The following is a 17,888-nucleotide window of genomic DNA, read 5'->3' as shown; positions in this document are numbered from 1 at the left end:
AAGTCGTGAAGTAAAGACTCCTATCACGGGCTTGCAGCTCTCCTTCTGCACATAACTTTTATTTCTGTAGAGATTAAAACAAGCGCTAAAATACTAATACGATTTAATTTCAGTGAAAAAAAGTGACTCATCAAGATGATAGGTTTGCCAGAATTGTCCTCTGTTTAATGCTTAGATCTAAAAGCAGTTGAATCGACAGTGATTTTGAACAACTCCTTTGGTAACACTCAGCTTGCATTTTACGTTAACTTGTAGTAGTTGTAAGGTATTTTTCATCTGTGAAATCATAAGACAGAGGTCTTTTCATCAGCTGCTGGAGTGAGCTGCCCACGTGGAATAGGGGCTCTTTTTACTGGGTCTTCCTGGTAAATTCCAAGGTTTCCGATGTGACACTGAACGGGGAACTGAGTCTCTAAGACTTTTCTTTTTCCTTCCTCCCCTGGAGATATTTCTTGGACCGTCTTGATTCATCGATGAAACCATGGGAATTTGGCAGAGCTTTTTTGTTTGTTTGTTTTGCTGTACGTGGGCCTCTCACTGTTGTGGCCTCTGCTGTTGCGGAGCACAGGCTCCGGACGCACAGGCTCAGCGGCCATGGCTCACGGGCCTAGCCGCTCCGCGGCATGTGGGATCCTCCTGGACTGGGGCACGAACCTGTGTCCCTTGCATCGGCAGGTGGACTCTCAACCACTGCGCCACCAGGGAAGCCCTGGCAGAGCTTTTGAAGTCATCCTCAGAAAGGAGTTACAGTGGTCTGGGGCATTTTCCCTTGTGGACCTTTGTTTGGGAACTGGCTTGAAAAAATTTAAGTTAATTTTCTTCCAGGATAGTATTACAGTTCCTTATTTGGTACTTGATGTGTGTTTGTGGGGTGAGGGGCAGAGGCATATTTAGGGAATATAATTGAGTTGGAGAAACTGAACGTTCTTAGTTTTTATTTTTATCTTATATTTACAAAGATGCAAAAACACTGAATATAATTAATTTCCTTGGTGCAGGTTTGATTTGTTAACTTAGTGGTCACTTTCTGTGTCATTTCATGAATGAAATACATCTTAATTTTTTTTTTCTAGTTCCAATTGCTAACCCAGCATTTGCGAATAGCTCCAAACTGGGATAGGTAAGTAATATTTATATCTTAATAAATTATTATTTTATTAAGTAGTTAAAACATACATATTTATCAAAAGCACATAGTCCTAAATACTTATCACAAAATAGTCTAAAGTAATGATGACCCTGAATCATAGCACTTTCTATAGGCATCCCAGTTGTCCATTTAAAAAGATTCCAAAATAGTCCTTATCCTAATATTATAAATATAATTCCAAGGTTATGTAAACTACATCTGGAAGCTTTATTAATGGTTACTCTTTTGAATATTCTTTATCAAATACTTTACAATTATCCCTGTGTTTTAATTTAGTTACGCTTCTAAGACATTTTCCCTTGCCACTTTATCTTTCCTTAAGATGGTTTACAAAATCTAATGAGATTGTGTTCTGTAAACTCCTGATGGAAGGATGTGTACTTGCTTATATGGGGGCAGCATACTTGGTGAAAAGCTCATTAAAGTGTAAGAAGGCTCTGTGCTCTGGTTGCCAATGAGACTTGGTCAGATGATTACCTCTTTCTGAGTCTCAGCTTCTGGGGGACTGTTTGTGGGATGATGAAAGTGCTTTGGATTCAGACAGATGTGGGTGTAGATCACAAATCTGCCCCCAGGCAAATTATTATAACTGCTGAGTGTCAGTTTACTCATCTGTAAAATGGGGATAGTGTATCAACTTCATAGATTTTTGGTAACAATCAAATTTTTTTTAATTGAAGTATAGTTGATTTACAATGTTGTTAGTTTCAGGTATACAGCAAAGTGATTCAGTTATATATCTTCTTTACAATTAAATTTTGAAGGAAGTAGGTGTATGAAATACCTTGCCCGGTGCCTGGTTCTTAGTGGGTACTTAGTGTATCTTGGGGGTTTGGAAGTTGGTGTTATCAATCCTACTTATCTTGTATTATTGTTGAGAAGCTTGTGAAAACTTGAATGTGAAGGGGTTTTGTAAAATGTGTCAGTGGTAGGATAGTAATTATTCTTCCATGCTGCCAAAATATAGGGGAAACAATAGGTGTTCACAAAATGCTTTTTTGGATAATTATTCCTATGCATCTTCTAATGTTACTCTCCCAAGGTAAAATCTGGTGTTACAAAATAGGATTTTTAGATCATTTTTGGGCATGTTAAACTTTGAGAAGGATTGTGGTATGCTCACTGTAAAAGAAACCAACAAAAAAATCTTAGCACTTCAGCTAAAACAAATTATATCCTTGAATAGGGTGCCCTCTGCTGATTTTTAAAAAACAGACATTCTTAATCCTTTCCAGGTACTACTATTTTTTTCCATTTTTTAGATTTAAGTTTAATTGTAAAATAGTTCTAATTTGAGGAAAATATGGATAGATAAGCCCTATGCTTGGAGCTTTCTTTTACTCTCTTTCTCCATTCAAATACTACTTCTTCCAGCGAGGCCTTCTCTGTCCTGGGTCATATCACCTTGATAGCATATGATAAGGGTCTTTAACTTAGCTGGGGGACAATCACTGTTGAATTATGTATGTTTATTCCTTTGCTTTGTTCAGCATATAGAAAAATAAAATAAAATAACATAATTTTGTATGTTTCTCCACTTTATAACATGTATTCTTTTAATGTAACTAATTATTTGTCTAAGTTTTTTTATGGTATGCCTCTTTTTATATGCTATGAATATTTGATCATTTTATTTACCCTTCCCTATTTTTGGATGGTATTATAATATTGTAAATAATATATTGATGAACATTTTGTGCTTAAATCTTCATGCCTATTTTTGCTTTCTCCCCTAAGGGTAGATTTGTAGAATTAGAACGAATGGGTAGGGAGCAATAGATATTTTTGTGACTTCTGATAAATTGCTGAAACGCTCTGTAGAAACATGATATCAACATGCGTTCCCAGTCAATGTGTGTAAAAATGCCGTTGTGTTAGAAGTTTGAACAGTGAATACTTATCAAATTTTATAGCCTTTGCCAATCAAGTTTATTGAGGTATAATTCACAGATAATGCATAATATTTTAATTTAAAATTTTTGTTAATTATAAAATATAACAAAATTTACCATTTTAGCCATTTTAAGTGTATAATTCAGTGGCATTACGTATACTGCGATACGTATGTTGTGCAACCACGACACTGTCAATTTCCAGAACTTTTTCATTATTCCGAACAGAAGCTCTTCCCCATTAACCAGTAACTCCCATCGCTCCTCATCCCAGTCCCTGAAAACCTTTGTTTTACTTTTTGTTTCTATGAATTTCCCTGTTGTAGGTACCTAATATAAGTGGGATCATACATTTGTCCTTTTGTGTCTGGACAATGTTTTCAGAGTTCATCTGTGTTGTAGCATGTATCAGACTGTCATTCTTTTTTAAGGCTGAATAATATTCCATATATGTATGTGCCACAGTTTATCTTTTCATTTGTTGGTGGACACTTGGGTTGCTTCTACCTTTGGCTGTTGCAAGTAGAGCTGCTGTGAGCACTGGTGCAAAGATAACTGTTTGAGGGCCTCCCTGGTGGCGCAGTGGTTGAGAGTCCGCCTGCCGATGCAGGGGATACGGGTTCGTGCCCCGGTCTGGGGGGATCCCATATGCCGCGGAGCGGCTGGGCCCGTGAGCCATGGCCGCTGGGCCTGCGCGTCCGGAGCCTGTGCTCCGCAGCGGGAGAGGCCACAGCAGTGAGAGGCCCGCATACCGCAAAAAGGAAAAAAAAAAAAAAAAAAAAAAAAAAAGATAACTGTTTGAGTCCCTGCTTTCAGTTCTTTTGTGTATATAGCCAGGAGTGGAATTGCTGGATTATTTGATAATGTTATGTTCAACTTCTTGAGATACCATCATAACTGTTTTGCACAGTGGCTGCACCATTTTACATTTCCACCAGCAATGCATGAGGGTTCCAATTTCGCCACATCCTCTTCAACCCTTATCTTTTTCAATTTTTTTTAAATAGTAGCTCTCCTAATGGGTATGAAGTTACATGTCATTGCGGTTTTGATTTGCATTTCACTAATTAGTAATGTTGAGCACCATTATTTACCTTCTTTGGAGAAATGTCTGTTCAGGTCCTTTGCCCATTTTCTAATTGGGTTGTTTTGTGTTGTTTATTTATGGGAGTTCTATATGTATTCTAGATATTAACGACATATTAGGTATATGACTGACAAATACTTTCTTCCATTCTGTGGGTTGCCTTTTTACTCTGATAGTGCCCTTTGCATAAAGTTTTAAGTTGTGATGAAACCTAGTTTTTCATTTTTTCTTTTGTTGCCTGTGCTTTTAGTGTTCTATCTAAGAAATCACTGCAAAACCAATTTCATAAATCTTTTCATTTGTTTTTTTCTAAGGGCTTTATAGTTTTAGCTCTTAACATTTAGGTGTTTTTTTTTTTTTTTTTTGCGGTACACGGGCCTCTCACTGTTGTGGCCTCTCCCGTTGCGGAGCACAGGCTCCAGACGCGCAGGCTCAGCAGCCATGGCTCACGGGCCCAGCCGCTCCGAGGCATGTGGGATCTTCCCAGACCGGGGCACGAACCCGTGTCCCCTGCATTGGCAGGCGGACTCTCAACCACTGCGCCACCAGGGAAGCCCACATTTAGGTTTTTGATCCATTTTGAGTTAGTTTTTTTTTTATACAGTGTTAGGTAAGAGTCCCATTTCATTCTTTTGTTATGTTTATATCCAGTTTTCCCAGCACCATTTGTTGAAAAGGCTGTCCTCTCCCCATTAAACGGTATTGGCACTCTTGTTGATAATCATTTGACTATATATGCTTAGGGTTTGTTTCTGGGCTCTCTATTCCCTTGGTTTATAAATCTGTCTTTATTTGAGTATCACAGTGTCTTGATTACCATAGCTTTGTAGTAAGTTTTGAAATCAGAATATGTGATTTCAACTTTGTTCTTTCTCAGGTTTATTTTAGGGTACTTTGATATTTATATTCTAGGAAGGATTTTTCTAATTTTTAGTATAGTTTGATACTTTAATAAAATAAATGCTTATCGTCAATTTTTAAAATACAGTTTCTCCATTTGTGAATTACTTCACTTCTTGGTTGATGGGATTTCATAATTTGGTAGTTTTTTGTTTTGTTTTTTGTTTTTTAAGTAGAATATCTCTCAGAGGCTCTGCTTCTGGAGTTCCTCCTTCCTTGAAGCTTTCTGCCTGTGGTTTTGGGGCTCAGGCATAGCAGGCTGAATGAGACCTTCTTGCACCTTCAGGCCACACTCACCTCTGTGCCATGCTGCTTTGTTGCTCACTCTCTCATGTGCTGGCTGCAGCTCTGGAAGACTCAGGGGCCAACCTGACTTTTTCTTCCTCTTATATGTGACCAGTTTGATTTTGTTTTTCAGTGAAAAAAGAATTTTTCTTTATATTCCGGGCTTGCAAACTTTTACTAGAATGTGTCTAGGTATCCCTTTTTACTAATTTGCTTTGCCAGTCGGTCTGTTAAATGCTGCAGCCTTTCTTTTGCTTTCCTATTTCCTTATGATTTCCTCATCTCTATTTCATCCTTTTTCTGCTCCTGAAACTCCTGTAGGATGGGTGTGGGATTTTGTGTGTGTGTCTCTCTCTCTCTCTTTTTTTTTTGCTTTCTTATTTATTTATTTATTATTTATTTATTTTTATTTTTGGCTGCATTGGGTCTTTGTTGCTGCGCACGGGCTTTCTCTAGTTGCGGCGAGCGGGGGCTACTCTTCGTTGGGGTGCGCGGGCTTCTCATTGCAGTGGCTTCTCTTTTTGCGGAGCATGGGCTCTAGGCATGTAGGCTTCAGTAGTTGTGGCACATGGGCTCAGTAGTTGTGGCACATGAGCTCTAAAGCGCAGGCTCAGTAGTTGTGGCACACGGGCTTAGTTGCTCCATGGCATGTGGGATCTTCCCGGACCAGGGCTCGAACCCGTGTCCCCTGCATTGGCAGGTGGATTCTTAACCATTGCGCCACCAGGAAAGCCCAAATTTAGTGTCTCTTGACTTAATTTTCTTTTGCTTTCTCACTCTTTTATTGGGATACAATTCACATATCAAAAAATTCACCTTTTCTTGGTTTTTGTTGAGTTTATTTTTTAGAGCAGTTTTAGGCTCACTGCAAATTAAGGGGATGGAACAGAGATTTCCCACATACCTCTGCCCCCACATATGCATCGCCTCTCCAATTATCAATATCCCCTGCCATAGTGGTACATCCTAAACTGACACATCAAAATCATCCAAAGTCTATACTTTACGTTACAATTCCATCTTAGTGTTGTACATTCTGTGGGTTGGACAAATGTATAATGATGTGTATCCATCACTGTGGTATCATACAGAGTATTTCCACTGCCCCCAAAATCTACTGTGTTCTGCCTATTCATCCCTCTGACAACCACTGAACTTTTTATTACCTTCATCGTTTCTCCTTTTCCAGAATGTCATGTAGTTGGAATCATAAACTATGTAGTTTTCTCAGATTGGCTTCTTTTACTTCGTAACATTCATTTAAGGTTCCTCCATGTCTTTTCATGGCTTGATAGCTCATTCTTTTTAGTGCCAAGTATCCCATTGTCTGCAGGTACCACAGTTTATTTGACCGTTCACATACTGAAGCACATCTTGATTGCTTCCAAGTTTTGACAATTATGAGTAAAGCTGCTGTTAACATCCATGTGGACATATGTTTTCATCTCCTTTGGGTAAATACCGAGGAGCCTGATTGCTGGATTGTGTGGTGAGAGTATATTTAGTTTTGTAAGAATCACCAAACTGTCTTATAAAGTGACTGTACCATTTTGTATTCTCATCAACAGTGAATGAGAGTTCTGTTGCTTCACATCTTGCCAGCATTTGGTATTTCCAGTGTTCTGGATTTTGGCTATTTTGATAGGTGTGTAGTGATATCTTGTTGTTTTAACTTGCATTTCCCTGATGACATATGGTGTGGAGTATTTTCTCATATGCTTATTTGCCATCTGTATATCCTCTTTGCTGAGGTGTCTGTTCAAGTCTTTGGCCCATTTTTTCATCAGGTTGTTTTCTTATTGTTGAGTTTCAAGAGGTCTTTGTATATTTTGGAAAACAGTTTTTTATCAGATGGGTCTTTTGCAAATATTCTTTTCCAGTGTGTGGCATATCTTCTCATTCTCAACATTTCTTTTGCACAACAGAAATTATTCATTTTAATGAAGTCCAGCTTATCAATTGTTTCTTTCATGGATCATGCCTTTGATGTTGTATGTAAAAAGTCATTGCTACACCCAAGGTCATCTAGGTTTTCTGTTATCTTCTAGGAGTTTTATAGTTTTGCATTTTACACTTAGGTCTGTGATCTGTTTTGAGTTGAAGTTTTGTGAGCGGGTGTAAGGTCTGTGTCTAAATTCATTTTTTTTCTTGTAGATGTCCAGTTATTCCAGTACCATTCATTGAAAAGACTATCTTTGCTCCATTGTATTGCCTTTGCTCCTTTGTCAAAGATCATTTGATTATGTGAGTCTATTTCTGGGCTCTCTATTCTGTTCCACTGATCTATTTGTTCTTTTGCCAGTACCACACTGTCTTGATAACTGTCGCTTTGTAGTAAGTCTTGAAGTCAGGTAGCATCAGTCCTCCAACTTTGTTGCTCTTCTCCAGTATTGTTGGCTATTCTGGATCTTTTGCCTCTCCATATAAACCTTGGAATCAGTTTGTCATTATCCACAAAATAACTTGCTGGGATTTTGGTTGGAATCACATTGGATCTACAGATCAGTTTGGGAAGAATTGACATCAGGACAATATTGAGTCTTATTCATGAACATGGAATACCTCTCCACTTCTTTACTTCTTTGATTTTGTTCAATAGAGCTTTGTAGTTTTCCTCATATGGATATTATACATATTTTATTAGATTTGTTCCTACGTATTTCACTTATTGGGTGCTAATGTAAATGGTATTATGTTTTTAATTTCAAATTCTACAAGTTTATTGCTGGTAAGACTTTTATATATTAACCTTGTATCCTGCACCTTGCTGTAATCACTTAATAGTTCCAGGAGGTTTTTTTATTGTTGTTAATTCTTCAGGATTTTCTGTATAGACAGTCATATCATTTGCAAACAGTTTTATTTCTTCCTTCCCAATCTGTATGCCTTTTGTTTCCTTTTCTTGTCTTATTGCATTACCTGGAGCTTTCAGTGTGATATTCAAAAGGAATAGTGCTGAGAGGTGATGTCCTTGTCTTGTACCTGATCTTTTTTTTTCCCTTACATATTATTTATTTATTTTGACGGCACCAGGTCTTAGTTGCGGCACATGGGCTTCTTAGTGGCAGCACGTGGGCTTCTTAGTTGCAGCATGTGGGCTTCTTAGTTGTGGCACGAGAACTCTTAGTTGTGGCATGCATGTGGGATCTAGTTCCCTGACCAGGGATTGAATCCTGGCCCCCTGCATTGGGAGCATGGAGTCTTACCCACTGGACCACAATGGAAGTCCCTGTACCTGATCTTAGAGGGAAAATTTTGAGTTTATCACCATTAAATATGATGTTAGCTGTATTTTTTTGTAGATAGTCTTTATCAAGTTAAAGAAATTTCCTCTATTCCTAGTTTACTGAGTTTTTGTCATGAATGGGTGTTGGAATTTGTCAAATGCTTTTTTTGCATATATTGATATGATCATGTGATTTTTCTTTTTTAGTTTCCTGATATGGAAATTCACTTTTTAAAACTGTACAGTTTAGTGGTTTTTAGTGTAATCACAAAGTTGTGCATGTGTCACCACTATTGAATTCCAGAACTTTTCATCACCCAGTGAGACCTCATTCGTACCTGTTACCCTCTTCCCCTCAGTCCCTGGAAACCACTAACCTACTTTCTGTCTATAGGTTTGCCTATTCTGAATATTTCATATAAATATACAAAATGTGATCTTTTGTGACTGGCATCTTTTCACTTAGCATAATGTTTTCAGGGTTCATCCATGTTGTAGCATGTATTAGTACTTCATTTTTTTTGGCCGTGTCACATGGCTTGTGGGATATTAGTTCCCTGACCAGGGATCCAACTTGGGCCCCTTCAGTGAAAGCAGGGAGTCCTAACCACTGGACCACCGGGAAGTTCCCACTTCATTCTTTTTTATGACTGAATAATATTCCATTGTATGGATAAACCATATTTCATGTATCCATTCTCAATGGACACTTGGGTTGCTTCCACATTTGGCTGTTATGAATAACACTGCTCTGATCATGTGTATAAAGGTTTTATGTGAACATATATTTTAATTTCTCTTGGGTACATACCTAGTAGTGGAATTGTTGGGTCATATGGTAATTCTGTGTTCAGCCTTTTGAAGAACTGCCAAACTCTCTTTTACTGATCTTCCCTGATTTTATCTTTGAGCTTTCAAGCTTGATACTTACCCTTGCTCATTTTACTGAGAATCACTATTTTACTTCAACAATCATATTTTTAAGTTTTTGTTCATTTGTTCTCTGATTGGTCCTTTTTCCTAGCTGCCTATATTTGATTTAAAATGTACTTTTGAATTTCAGGATAAATTATAGGATTATAAAAATTCTGTTTTGGAAAAGAATTTAGGGTTAAATATTGTGACTGATGTTTAAGGTTAAACATTAGGATTATAAAAATTTTATTCTTTTTAACCTGTGGGTCACTTCGTTTTCATCACGGTCCAGCTTTTTAATGCTGTTGGTTCCTCAAATGCTTGGTGATCTTTGGTACTTAGTTTATATTATGAATAAATGGTTAAGTTGATCAGCATAGAAGCTGGCAGTACACATTTCCCCTATGGTTCTCTTAGTCTGTTTCTCCAACAACGTCTTCTTTAAAGGGCTGGCCTGTGAGTGGATGATGCCTGTTGACTAGTTGACTTGTATGTTGGGAGCCCAACTAGCTGAAGAGCAGGTAGGCAGGCTGGAGGCCTCTTCAGTTTCCAGGTTGGGTTTTTCTTTGGGGTGGGGCTGGCTTTCTTCCATTAACCTCCTTCCTTGCTCTAGTATCTGATGTGGAGGACCACTGTCTGTTTTCCACATCCATACTTGTATCCCACCCCAGAATAGATTGCTCATTGCAGGGATAATTTTACATTTTTACCCTGGAGGCCAGGACCGAGGGTTTATTCCGTGTATCAGGGAGGGAGATGGGAAGGAGGCAGGACCTAATTGGCTCACCTGTTCATTGTGAAGTTCTCTAATCTGATGATTGTCTATGACTAATCCTTGCTTTCTGTTTTACTTTATTCCAAGCCTCTGAGGCTTTTTGGGAAGACCTGTCTTTACCTGTGGTTCTTAGATAGGAATTTTTTCTCTCCATTTTCTGTCTAATTCCATCTAAGTATGTCATCTAGGATTTCCTCAAACATTCTGGTCTACTTTCAGCCCTTCTTTCTGTCTCCAGTTATTTAATTATAAATTTTTTTCTTTTAGCAGACTCTTGAGGGAACAGAAAAGTGGGTGTCAGTGTCCCATCTGCTATTGTAAAGGTTTTTTTTTTAATTTTATTTTTTTTAAATACAGCAGGTTCTTATTAGTTATCTATTTTATACATATTAGTGTATATATGTCAATCCCAATCTCCCAGTTCATCCCCCCACCCCTGCTTCCCCCCTTGGTGTCCATACGTTTGTTCTCTACATCTGTGTCTCTATTTCTGCCTTGCAAACTGGTTCATCTGTACCATTTTTCTAAATTTTACATATATGCGTTAATATATGATACTTGTTTTTCTCTTTCTGACTTCATTCTGTATGACAGTCTCTTGATTTGTGTTATTTACATGATTGTGATTAATGGGCATTTTTATTTTTCATTTGCTGTCTAAGCTATACAGAAGTGCTTCTAAATTTACAAATGTTTAGGCTTTTTGGTTTATGTTTGTTATTTCACTTTTATTATATCATCATATGTCCTGTATAATTTCTGCCTTTGGGAATTCTATGAATTTATCTTTGTGCTCTAATAAAAAATCATTAAAAAAAGTCATGAATGTAGTAGATAATGTGGTGGTAATCATAGCTAGCCCATTCAGCACATATTAAATGTTAGACACCATGGTAATTTCTTCACACAGATTATTTCCTTTGACTCTTTGAGTGACTTGGTGAGGTACATATTGTTGTTAGTCCCAGTTAACATGAAGTCATCAGGCACGTGAAGGAGGAGTAACTAACCCAGGGTTCCTCCACCCACCCCCCACTGCCCCGACCATGGGGCCGAGACTGGCCTCAGGACATTTCATTCCAGAGTCCTGAACACCATCCTAGACAGCCTCCCACTGAGTAAGTGTGGTCAGAGTTTAGATCGTAGAGCTTGATATATACATCTGTTACTATGATGCTTGTATGTTTGTATTCACTGTGGCTTTCTTGCTGTGCTTGGGAGAGAGGTAGATTGGAGTTTCCCACTACTATTGGGCTTACTTTTTATTCTTTATTAATATGGTTTGTAACGACTCACAATTTACATCTTTTGTAGGTCATACCGTTTTTAGTTCTCAAACAACCTTTTCCTCATTTAATGATTTTAGCCTTAAATTCTGCTTTGATATTTATGTTGAAAATCCTGCTCCAATTTTGTTTACCTTTGTTCAGTCATATTTTTACCCACCCGTTTTCTACTAATGTGTTTAGTTACTTTGTTTTGATGTTGATACTATATTCATTCAACAAACATTTATTGAGGGACCATGCCAGGTACTGTCTTAGTGCTTGCAGCCCTGCCTTCATGGACCTTGTAGGCTAGTGGGGGAGATGGATAATAAATAGTATGTTTTATTAAACACACAAAGAAGTAACTGTAACATTTTAGATCTGCTCTAATACAGTAGCCACTAGCTGCATGTGGTTATTTATTTATTTATTTATTTACATTTATTTATTCATTTATTTAACTTTTGGCTGCATTGGGTCTTCGCTGCTGCACACGGGCTTTCTCTAGTTGCAATGAGTGGGGGCTACTCTTTGTTGCGCAGCACAGGCTTCTCATTGTGGTGGCTTCTCTTGTTGCAGAGCACAGGCTCTAGGCACACGGGCTTCAGTAGTTGTGGCACACGGGCTTCAGTAGTTGTGGCTCGCGGGCTCTAGAGCTCAGGCTCAGTAGTTGTGGCACACGGGCTTTGTTGCTCCGCAACATGTGGGATCTTCCCGGACCAGGGGTCGAACCCGTGTCCCCTGCATTGGCAGGTGGATTCTTAACCACTGCACCACCAGGGAAGCCCTATGTGGTTATTTAAATTTAAAACTAGTTCCATATTTCTCAAAAAACTAAAAATAGAACTACCCTATGACCCAGCAATTTCATTCCTGGATATATATTTGAAAGAAACAAAAACACTAATTTGAAAAGAGAATGCACCTCAGTGTTCATAGCAGCACTCTTCACAATAGCCAAGACATGGAAACAACCTAAATGTCCATCAACAGATGAATGGATAAAGAACATGTGGTACATATATACAATGGAATACTACTCAGCCATAAAAATGAACCAGATTTTGCCATTTGCAGCAACGTAGATGGACTTGGAGGGCATTATGCTAAGTGAAATAGAGATAGACAAATACTGTATGATATCACTTATATGTGGCATCTGAAAAATAAACTAGTGAATATAACAAAAAAGAAGCAGACTCATAGATATAGAGAAGAAACTAGTGGTTATCAGTGGTAAGAGGGATGGAGGAGAGGCAAGATAGGGGTAAGGGATTAAGAGGTACAAACTAATTTGTATAAAATAAGTTACAAGGATATATTGTACAACACAGGGAATATAGCCAATGTTTTATAATAACTATATGTGGAGTATAACCTTTAAAAATGGTGAATCACTATACTGTATACTTGTAACTTATATTGTACATCAATTATACTTCAATAAAAAATAATAAAACTAGTTCCTTAAAGTAAATTTTTTTTGTGTGTGGGTATACATATACATATATATATATATATATATATATTTATTTATTTCTTCAGTTGCACCAGTCATACTTCAAGTGCTGGATAGTCACATGCATGTGGTGGATACTGTGTTGAACAACGTAGACATGGAATGTTTCTGTTATTGCATGAAAGTTTATTGGCCATTGCAGCTTTGCGTGCTGTTATGGATGTGGGATGTTCTGAGCTACAGTGTAATGGGTTATGAGGGGGTCCCCGAAATGGTGACCTTTAAGAAGAATCCTGAATTATGCGACGGAGCCAGTTTTGTGAGGGCATTACATATAGATATAGTTGTATGTAAGTATTTGGTATAAATTGAGAAATATTATCTCTATTAGTTTAAATAGTTTACAACTTAAAACTGTAGGAGTTTCAAGGAGGGTGTTTTCTCTTGTTCTGATAGGAATTGTTTCTCGTGAGAATGGGAAAAATGTTTAATTAGCATGTCCTGATACATGTTTCTTTTAGTTGGATAAATCTGGTTACCATTATCTAATTTTGTAGATTGAAAAAGTGCTTCAAGTTTTCTGAAGTATTTTGAGCTTGTCTTTGAACTGAGATAAATTTTGCCTTGCATCCTTTAATTCATTAGTGAGATTTTGATAATAGCATTTGTTTTACATTGTGAGAAAACTTAGAAGTTAATCCATCTGACCTTCTAAACTGCACATAGTTAAGCAATTCAAAATTGAAGTGTAATTGACTTGACTGTGGTCCCATATCTGGTCAGTGACAGAGCTGTGACTGGAAGCTTTTCCTTGTAACTTTTGGGCCAGCGTCCTACCAAATCTTTTTCAAAACCATTACTTTAAAAACATAATCTTCTTACTCAGAGGCAGAATGCTAATCATAGAAATGCCTAGGACTTCTTTAATCTGTTTATGTTTAGAGATTTAAATGGCTAATCCAAGAAGCATTGAAATCCATAAGAATTATCTCTGTATGATAGAGTTCTGACAACATGAACACTTACCTGTGGTACTTCTCTGAGTGTGATTTGTTTCCCTCCACGGGTCCTGCACAGTTTATTTTACGAATATGAAAAGTAGAGGCTCTCTGGATGAGGAACATGCAATGCAAACATTACTAAGTAAGAATACAGTTATAATCAACTCAACCATTTTTTTTCCAATTAAAAAAGTCTTATCAAAACTAATTTTCTCCGTGAAATGAACTTTTCCAAATCACCTGAAGTGATATTTAATAACTTATATTTCATTATAAAACTACTTTTATAATTTAATACTTCATTTTCTGCTGGATAATGAAACAAACACCTCACTGAAAGTATTTTTACAATATTTGTTAGAGTTGTAAAAATTTCTTTTAAAGTGAATATATACACATATGTTTCACTCTTCTGATATTAATTACTGACTACTTGCGTATAAAATCATTGGTCTACTAATAAGTAGAGCAGAAATCTTGAGAAAGAAAGACGGAGCTGGAGGAATCAGGCTCCCAGACTTCAGACTATACTACACAGCTACAGTAATCAAGACAGTATGGCACTGGCACAAAAACAGAAATATAGCTCAATGGAACAGGAGAGAAAGCCCAGAGATAAACCCACGTACATATGGTCACCTTATCTTTGATAAAGGAGGCAAGAATATTCAATGGAGAAAAGACAGCCTCTTCAATAAGTGGTGCTTGGAAAACTGGACAGCTACATGTAAAAGAATGAAATTAGAACACTTCCTAACACCATACACAAAAATAAACTCAAAATGGATTAAAGACCTAAATGTAAGGCCAGACACTATAAAACTTAGAGGAAAACATAGGCAGAACACTCTATGACATAAATCACAGCAAGATCCTTTTTGACCCACCTCCTAGAGAAATGGAAATAAAAACAAAAATAAACAAATGGGACCTAATGAAACTTAAAAGCTTTTGCACAGTAAAGGAAACCATAAACAAGATGAAAAGACAACCCTCAGACTGGGAGAAAATATTTGCAAATGAAACAACTGACAAAGGATTAATCTCCAGAATATACAAGCAGCTCATGCAGCTCAATATCAAAAAAACAACCCAACCCAAAAATGGGCAGAAGACCTAATTAGACACTTCTCCAGAGAAGATATACAGACTGCCAACAAACACATGAAAAGATGCTCAACATCACTAATCATTAGAGAAATGTGAATGAAAACTACAATGAGGTATCACCTCACACCAGTCAGAATGGACATCCTCAAAAAATCTGCAAACTGTAAATGCTGGAGAGGGTGTGGAGAAAAGGGAAACTTCTTGCATTGTTGGTGGGGATGTAAATTGATACAGCCAGTATGGAGAACGGTATAGAGGTTCCTTAAAAAACTAAAAATAGAACTGCCATATGACCCAGCAATCCCATTACTGGGCATATACTCTGAGAAAACCATAATTCAAAAAGAGTTATGTGGGCTTCCCTGGTGGTGCGGTGGTTGAGAGTCCGCCTGCCGATGCAGGGGATATGGGTTCGTGCCCCGGTCCAGGAAGATCCCACATGCCACGGAGTGGCTAGGCCCGTGAGCCATGGCCACTGAGCCTGCGCGTCCGGAGCCAGTACTCCGCAACGGGAGAGGCCGCAACAGTGAGAGGCCTGCGTACCGCACAAAAAAAAAGAAAAAAAAAAAGAGTCATGTACCACAATGTTCATTGCAGCACTATTTACAATAGCCAGGACATGGAAGCAACCTAAGTGTCCATTGACAGATGAATGGATAAAGAAGGTGTGGCACATATATACAATGGAATATTACTCAGCCATAAAAAGAAACGAAATTGAGTTATTTGTAGTGAGGTGAATGGACCTAGAGTCTGTCATACAGAGTGAAGTAAGTCAGAAAGAGAAAAACAAATACCGTATGCTGACACATTTATATGGAATCTAAAAGAAATGGTTCTGATGAACTTAGGGGCAGGACAGGAATAAAGACACAGATGTAGAGAGTGGACTTGAGCATACAGGGAGGGGGAAGGGTAAGCTGGGATGAAGTAAGAGAGTAACAGTGACATATATACACTACCAAATGTAAAATAGATAGCTAGTGGGAAGCAGCTGCATAGCACAAGGAGGGTGGGAGGGAGATGCAAGAGGGAGGGGATATGGGGATATACATATGTATATAGCTGATTCACTTTGTTATACAGCAGAAACTAACACACCATTGTAAAGCAATTATACTCCAATAAAGATGTTAAAAAAAAAAAGCAGAGACCTTTAAAAATTTTTATTTTCCATTTCACTATTAAAGCACAACTTGTTCAGTTTTTGTCACCATTACAGATGGTGCTACAGAGGGCATTGCATTCAGGTCTCCCTGTGTACATAAGGGAACGTTTCTCTGGACCATATATGTACAGGGATGTTTGCTTACCCTGCCTCATTCCACTTCTATCTCATGTTAATACTTACAGTTGTGTAATGTGACTAACTGGGGTTGGTTTCCTTGGTCCTAACTCTCCACTTCAGAGCCCATTTTCTCTCTGTTTACAGAAGGGCCAAGGTAGCTCGGTTGATTGGTTTACTGGCCTCGCACACAACGGAGCTCCAGGAAAATACACCTGTTATTGAGGTAATTTCTTTTATTACTGAAATATTACGAATGGCAAAGATTGTTCTTGATTTTAGAACATGCAGCTTTCATTGGTGTTAAGTGTGGAATTGTGGCAGTTGTTATAAAGTAACCTCAGTAGGCCTGTACACTTCAGCACAGCTGCTCATTTACAGCATAGTCTGTTGTCAAAGGTGGTGTGGTGGAATTACAAGGCTTGTGGACTCTAGTCATCATTACTGCATTTCAATAATTTTTGGATAAGGTTTATTTCATTACTAGTTTTCTTGTGGTCTACTCAACATTTTATTATAACTGAAGTATTTTCTGCTGGAAGCCCAGCTCAACTTCAAATTAAAATTTTTTGGGCTTTTTCACATTGAATTTAGTGTTTTTATCCCCACCAGTTGTCATTTATTTCTGACAATAGTCACAGTATTTAACTGCCAGGCATGCACTAAAGATATTTTCAAATGTGATTGGCACTGTGTATTCACGGGTTCTGAGTCTTTGGATTCAGTCAGCCATGGATTGAAGATATTCAGGGGGAGAAAAGTTCTAGAAAGTTTCAGAAAGCAAAACTTGAATTTGCTGCACACTGGCAAGTATTTATATAAAATTTAGATTGTACTAGGTAGTATAAATAATCTAGAGATGATTTAAAGAATGTGGGAGGATATGCATAGGTTATATGCAAATACTAGGCCATTTTATATAAGAGCATCTGTGGATTTTGGTATTTGTGGGGTTCCTGAAACCAGTTCCCCACAGATGCTGAGGGACAACTGAATCAGTCATGTCTTTCAAATACCAATATTGGGAAGCCTTTATTAATTAACCAGTAATTCCAAGTCCCACAAAGTGGATGCTACCATTGTACTGCTTTTTTGAATGTTCCTGAACACTAAAAACTACTTTCTATCTATCCTGTTAATGTGTACTGCACTTAACTGGCAGTAGATTTTTATCCCTTGGACTAGGAGAGTGTTGAGTCAAAATAGGTGAGAAAAATGAAGGCTTTTAAGGGAGGAAGGGCAGAACTCCTGAAGGAAGGAGAAAATGGTAAAAAGAAGGGATTTTTGTAGAGCCAGACCTGGTAGTGTGGTTTTTGGGGCTTTGAGAAGAATTGTTTAGCCAAGTACTGTCTAATAGAACTATCTGTGGTGAAGGAAGCTGTCCTATATCTGTGCTGTCCAGTACCATAGCCAGTTGCTGGAGTGGTATTCCAGCTAGTCCTGGGCTGTCTAGGTGGAAGCAAATGGGAGATTAATTTGTGCTCAGTGCATTTCCTCTGCTTATGATTCCGTCCCCATTCCCTGCAATTATTAGA

General features: G+C 37.9%; 1 protein-coding gene across 5 annotated transcripts in view; it reads left to right on the top strand.

Moving 5' to 3' along the window:
• The window catches only part of ULK4 (unc-51 like kinase 4), a 549,109-nt gene that overhangs the window by 39,889 nt on the left and 491,332 nt on the right, over positions 1 to 17,888 (top strand). For all 5 annotated transcript variants that reach the window (XM_082638146.1, XM_082638145.1, XM_082638142.1 and 2 more), the window contains 2 exons: positions 1,074 to 1,120; positions 16,501 to 16,579. In XM_082638146.1, coding sequence (XP_082494272.1) covers positions 1,074 to 1,120; positions 16,501 to 16,579 — 126 coding nt within the window. The remainder of the gene's footprint in view (positions 1 to 1,073; positions 1,121 to 16,500; positions 16,580 to 17,888) is intronic.

This window comes from Mesoplodon mirus, assembly GCF_964341445.2.
Source record: "Mesoplodon mirus genome assembly, chromosome: 12".
Classification (NCBI taxonomy): domain Eukaryota; kingdom Metazoa; phylum Chordata; class Mammalia; order Artiodactyla; family Ziphiidae; genus Mesoplodon; species Mesoplodon mirus.
This window is presented reverse-complemented; position numbering and strand designations above follow the sequence as displayed.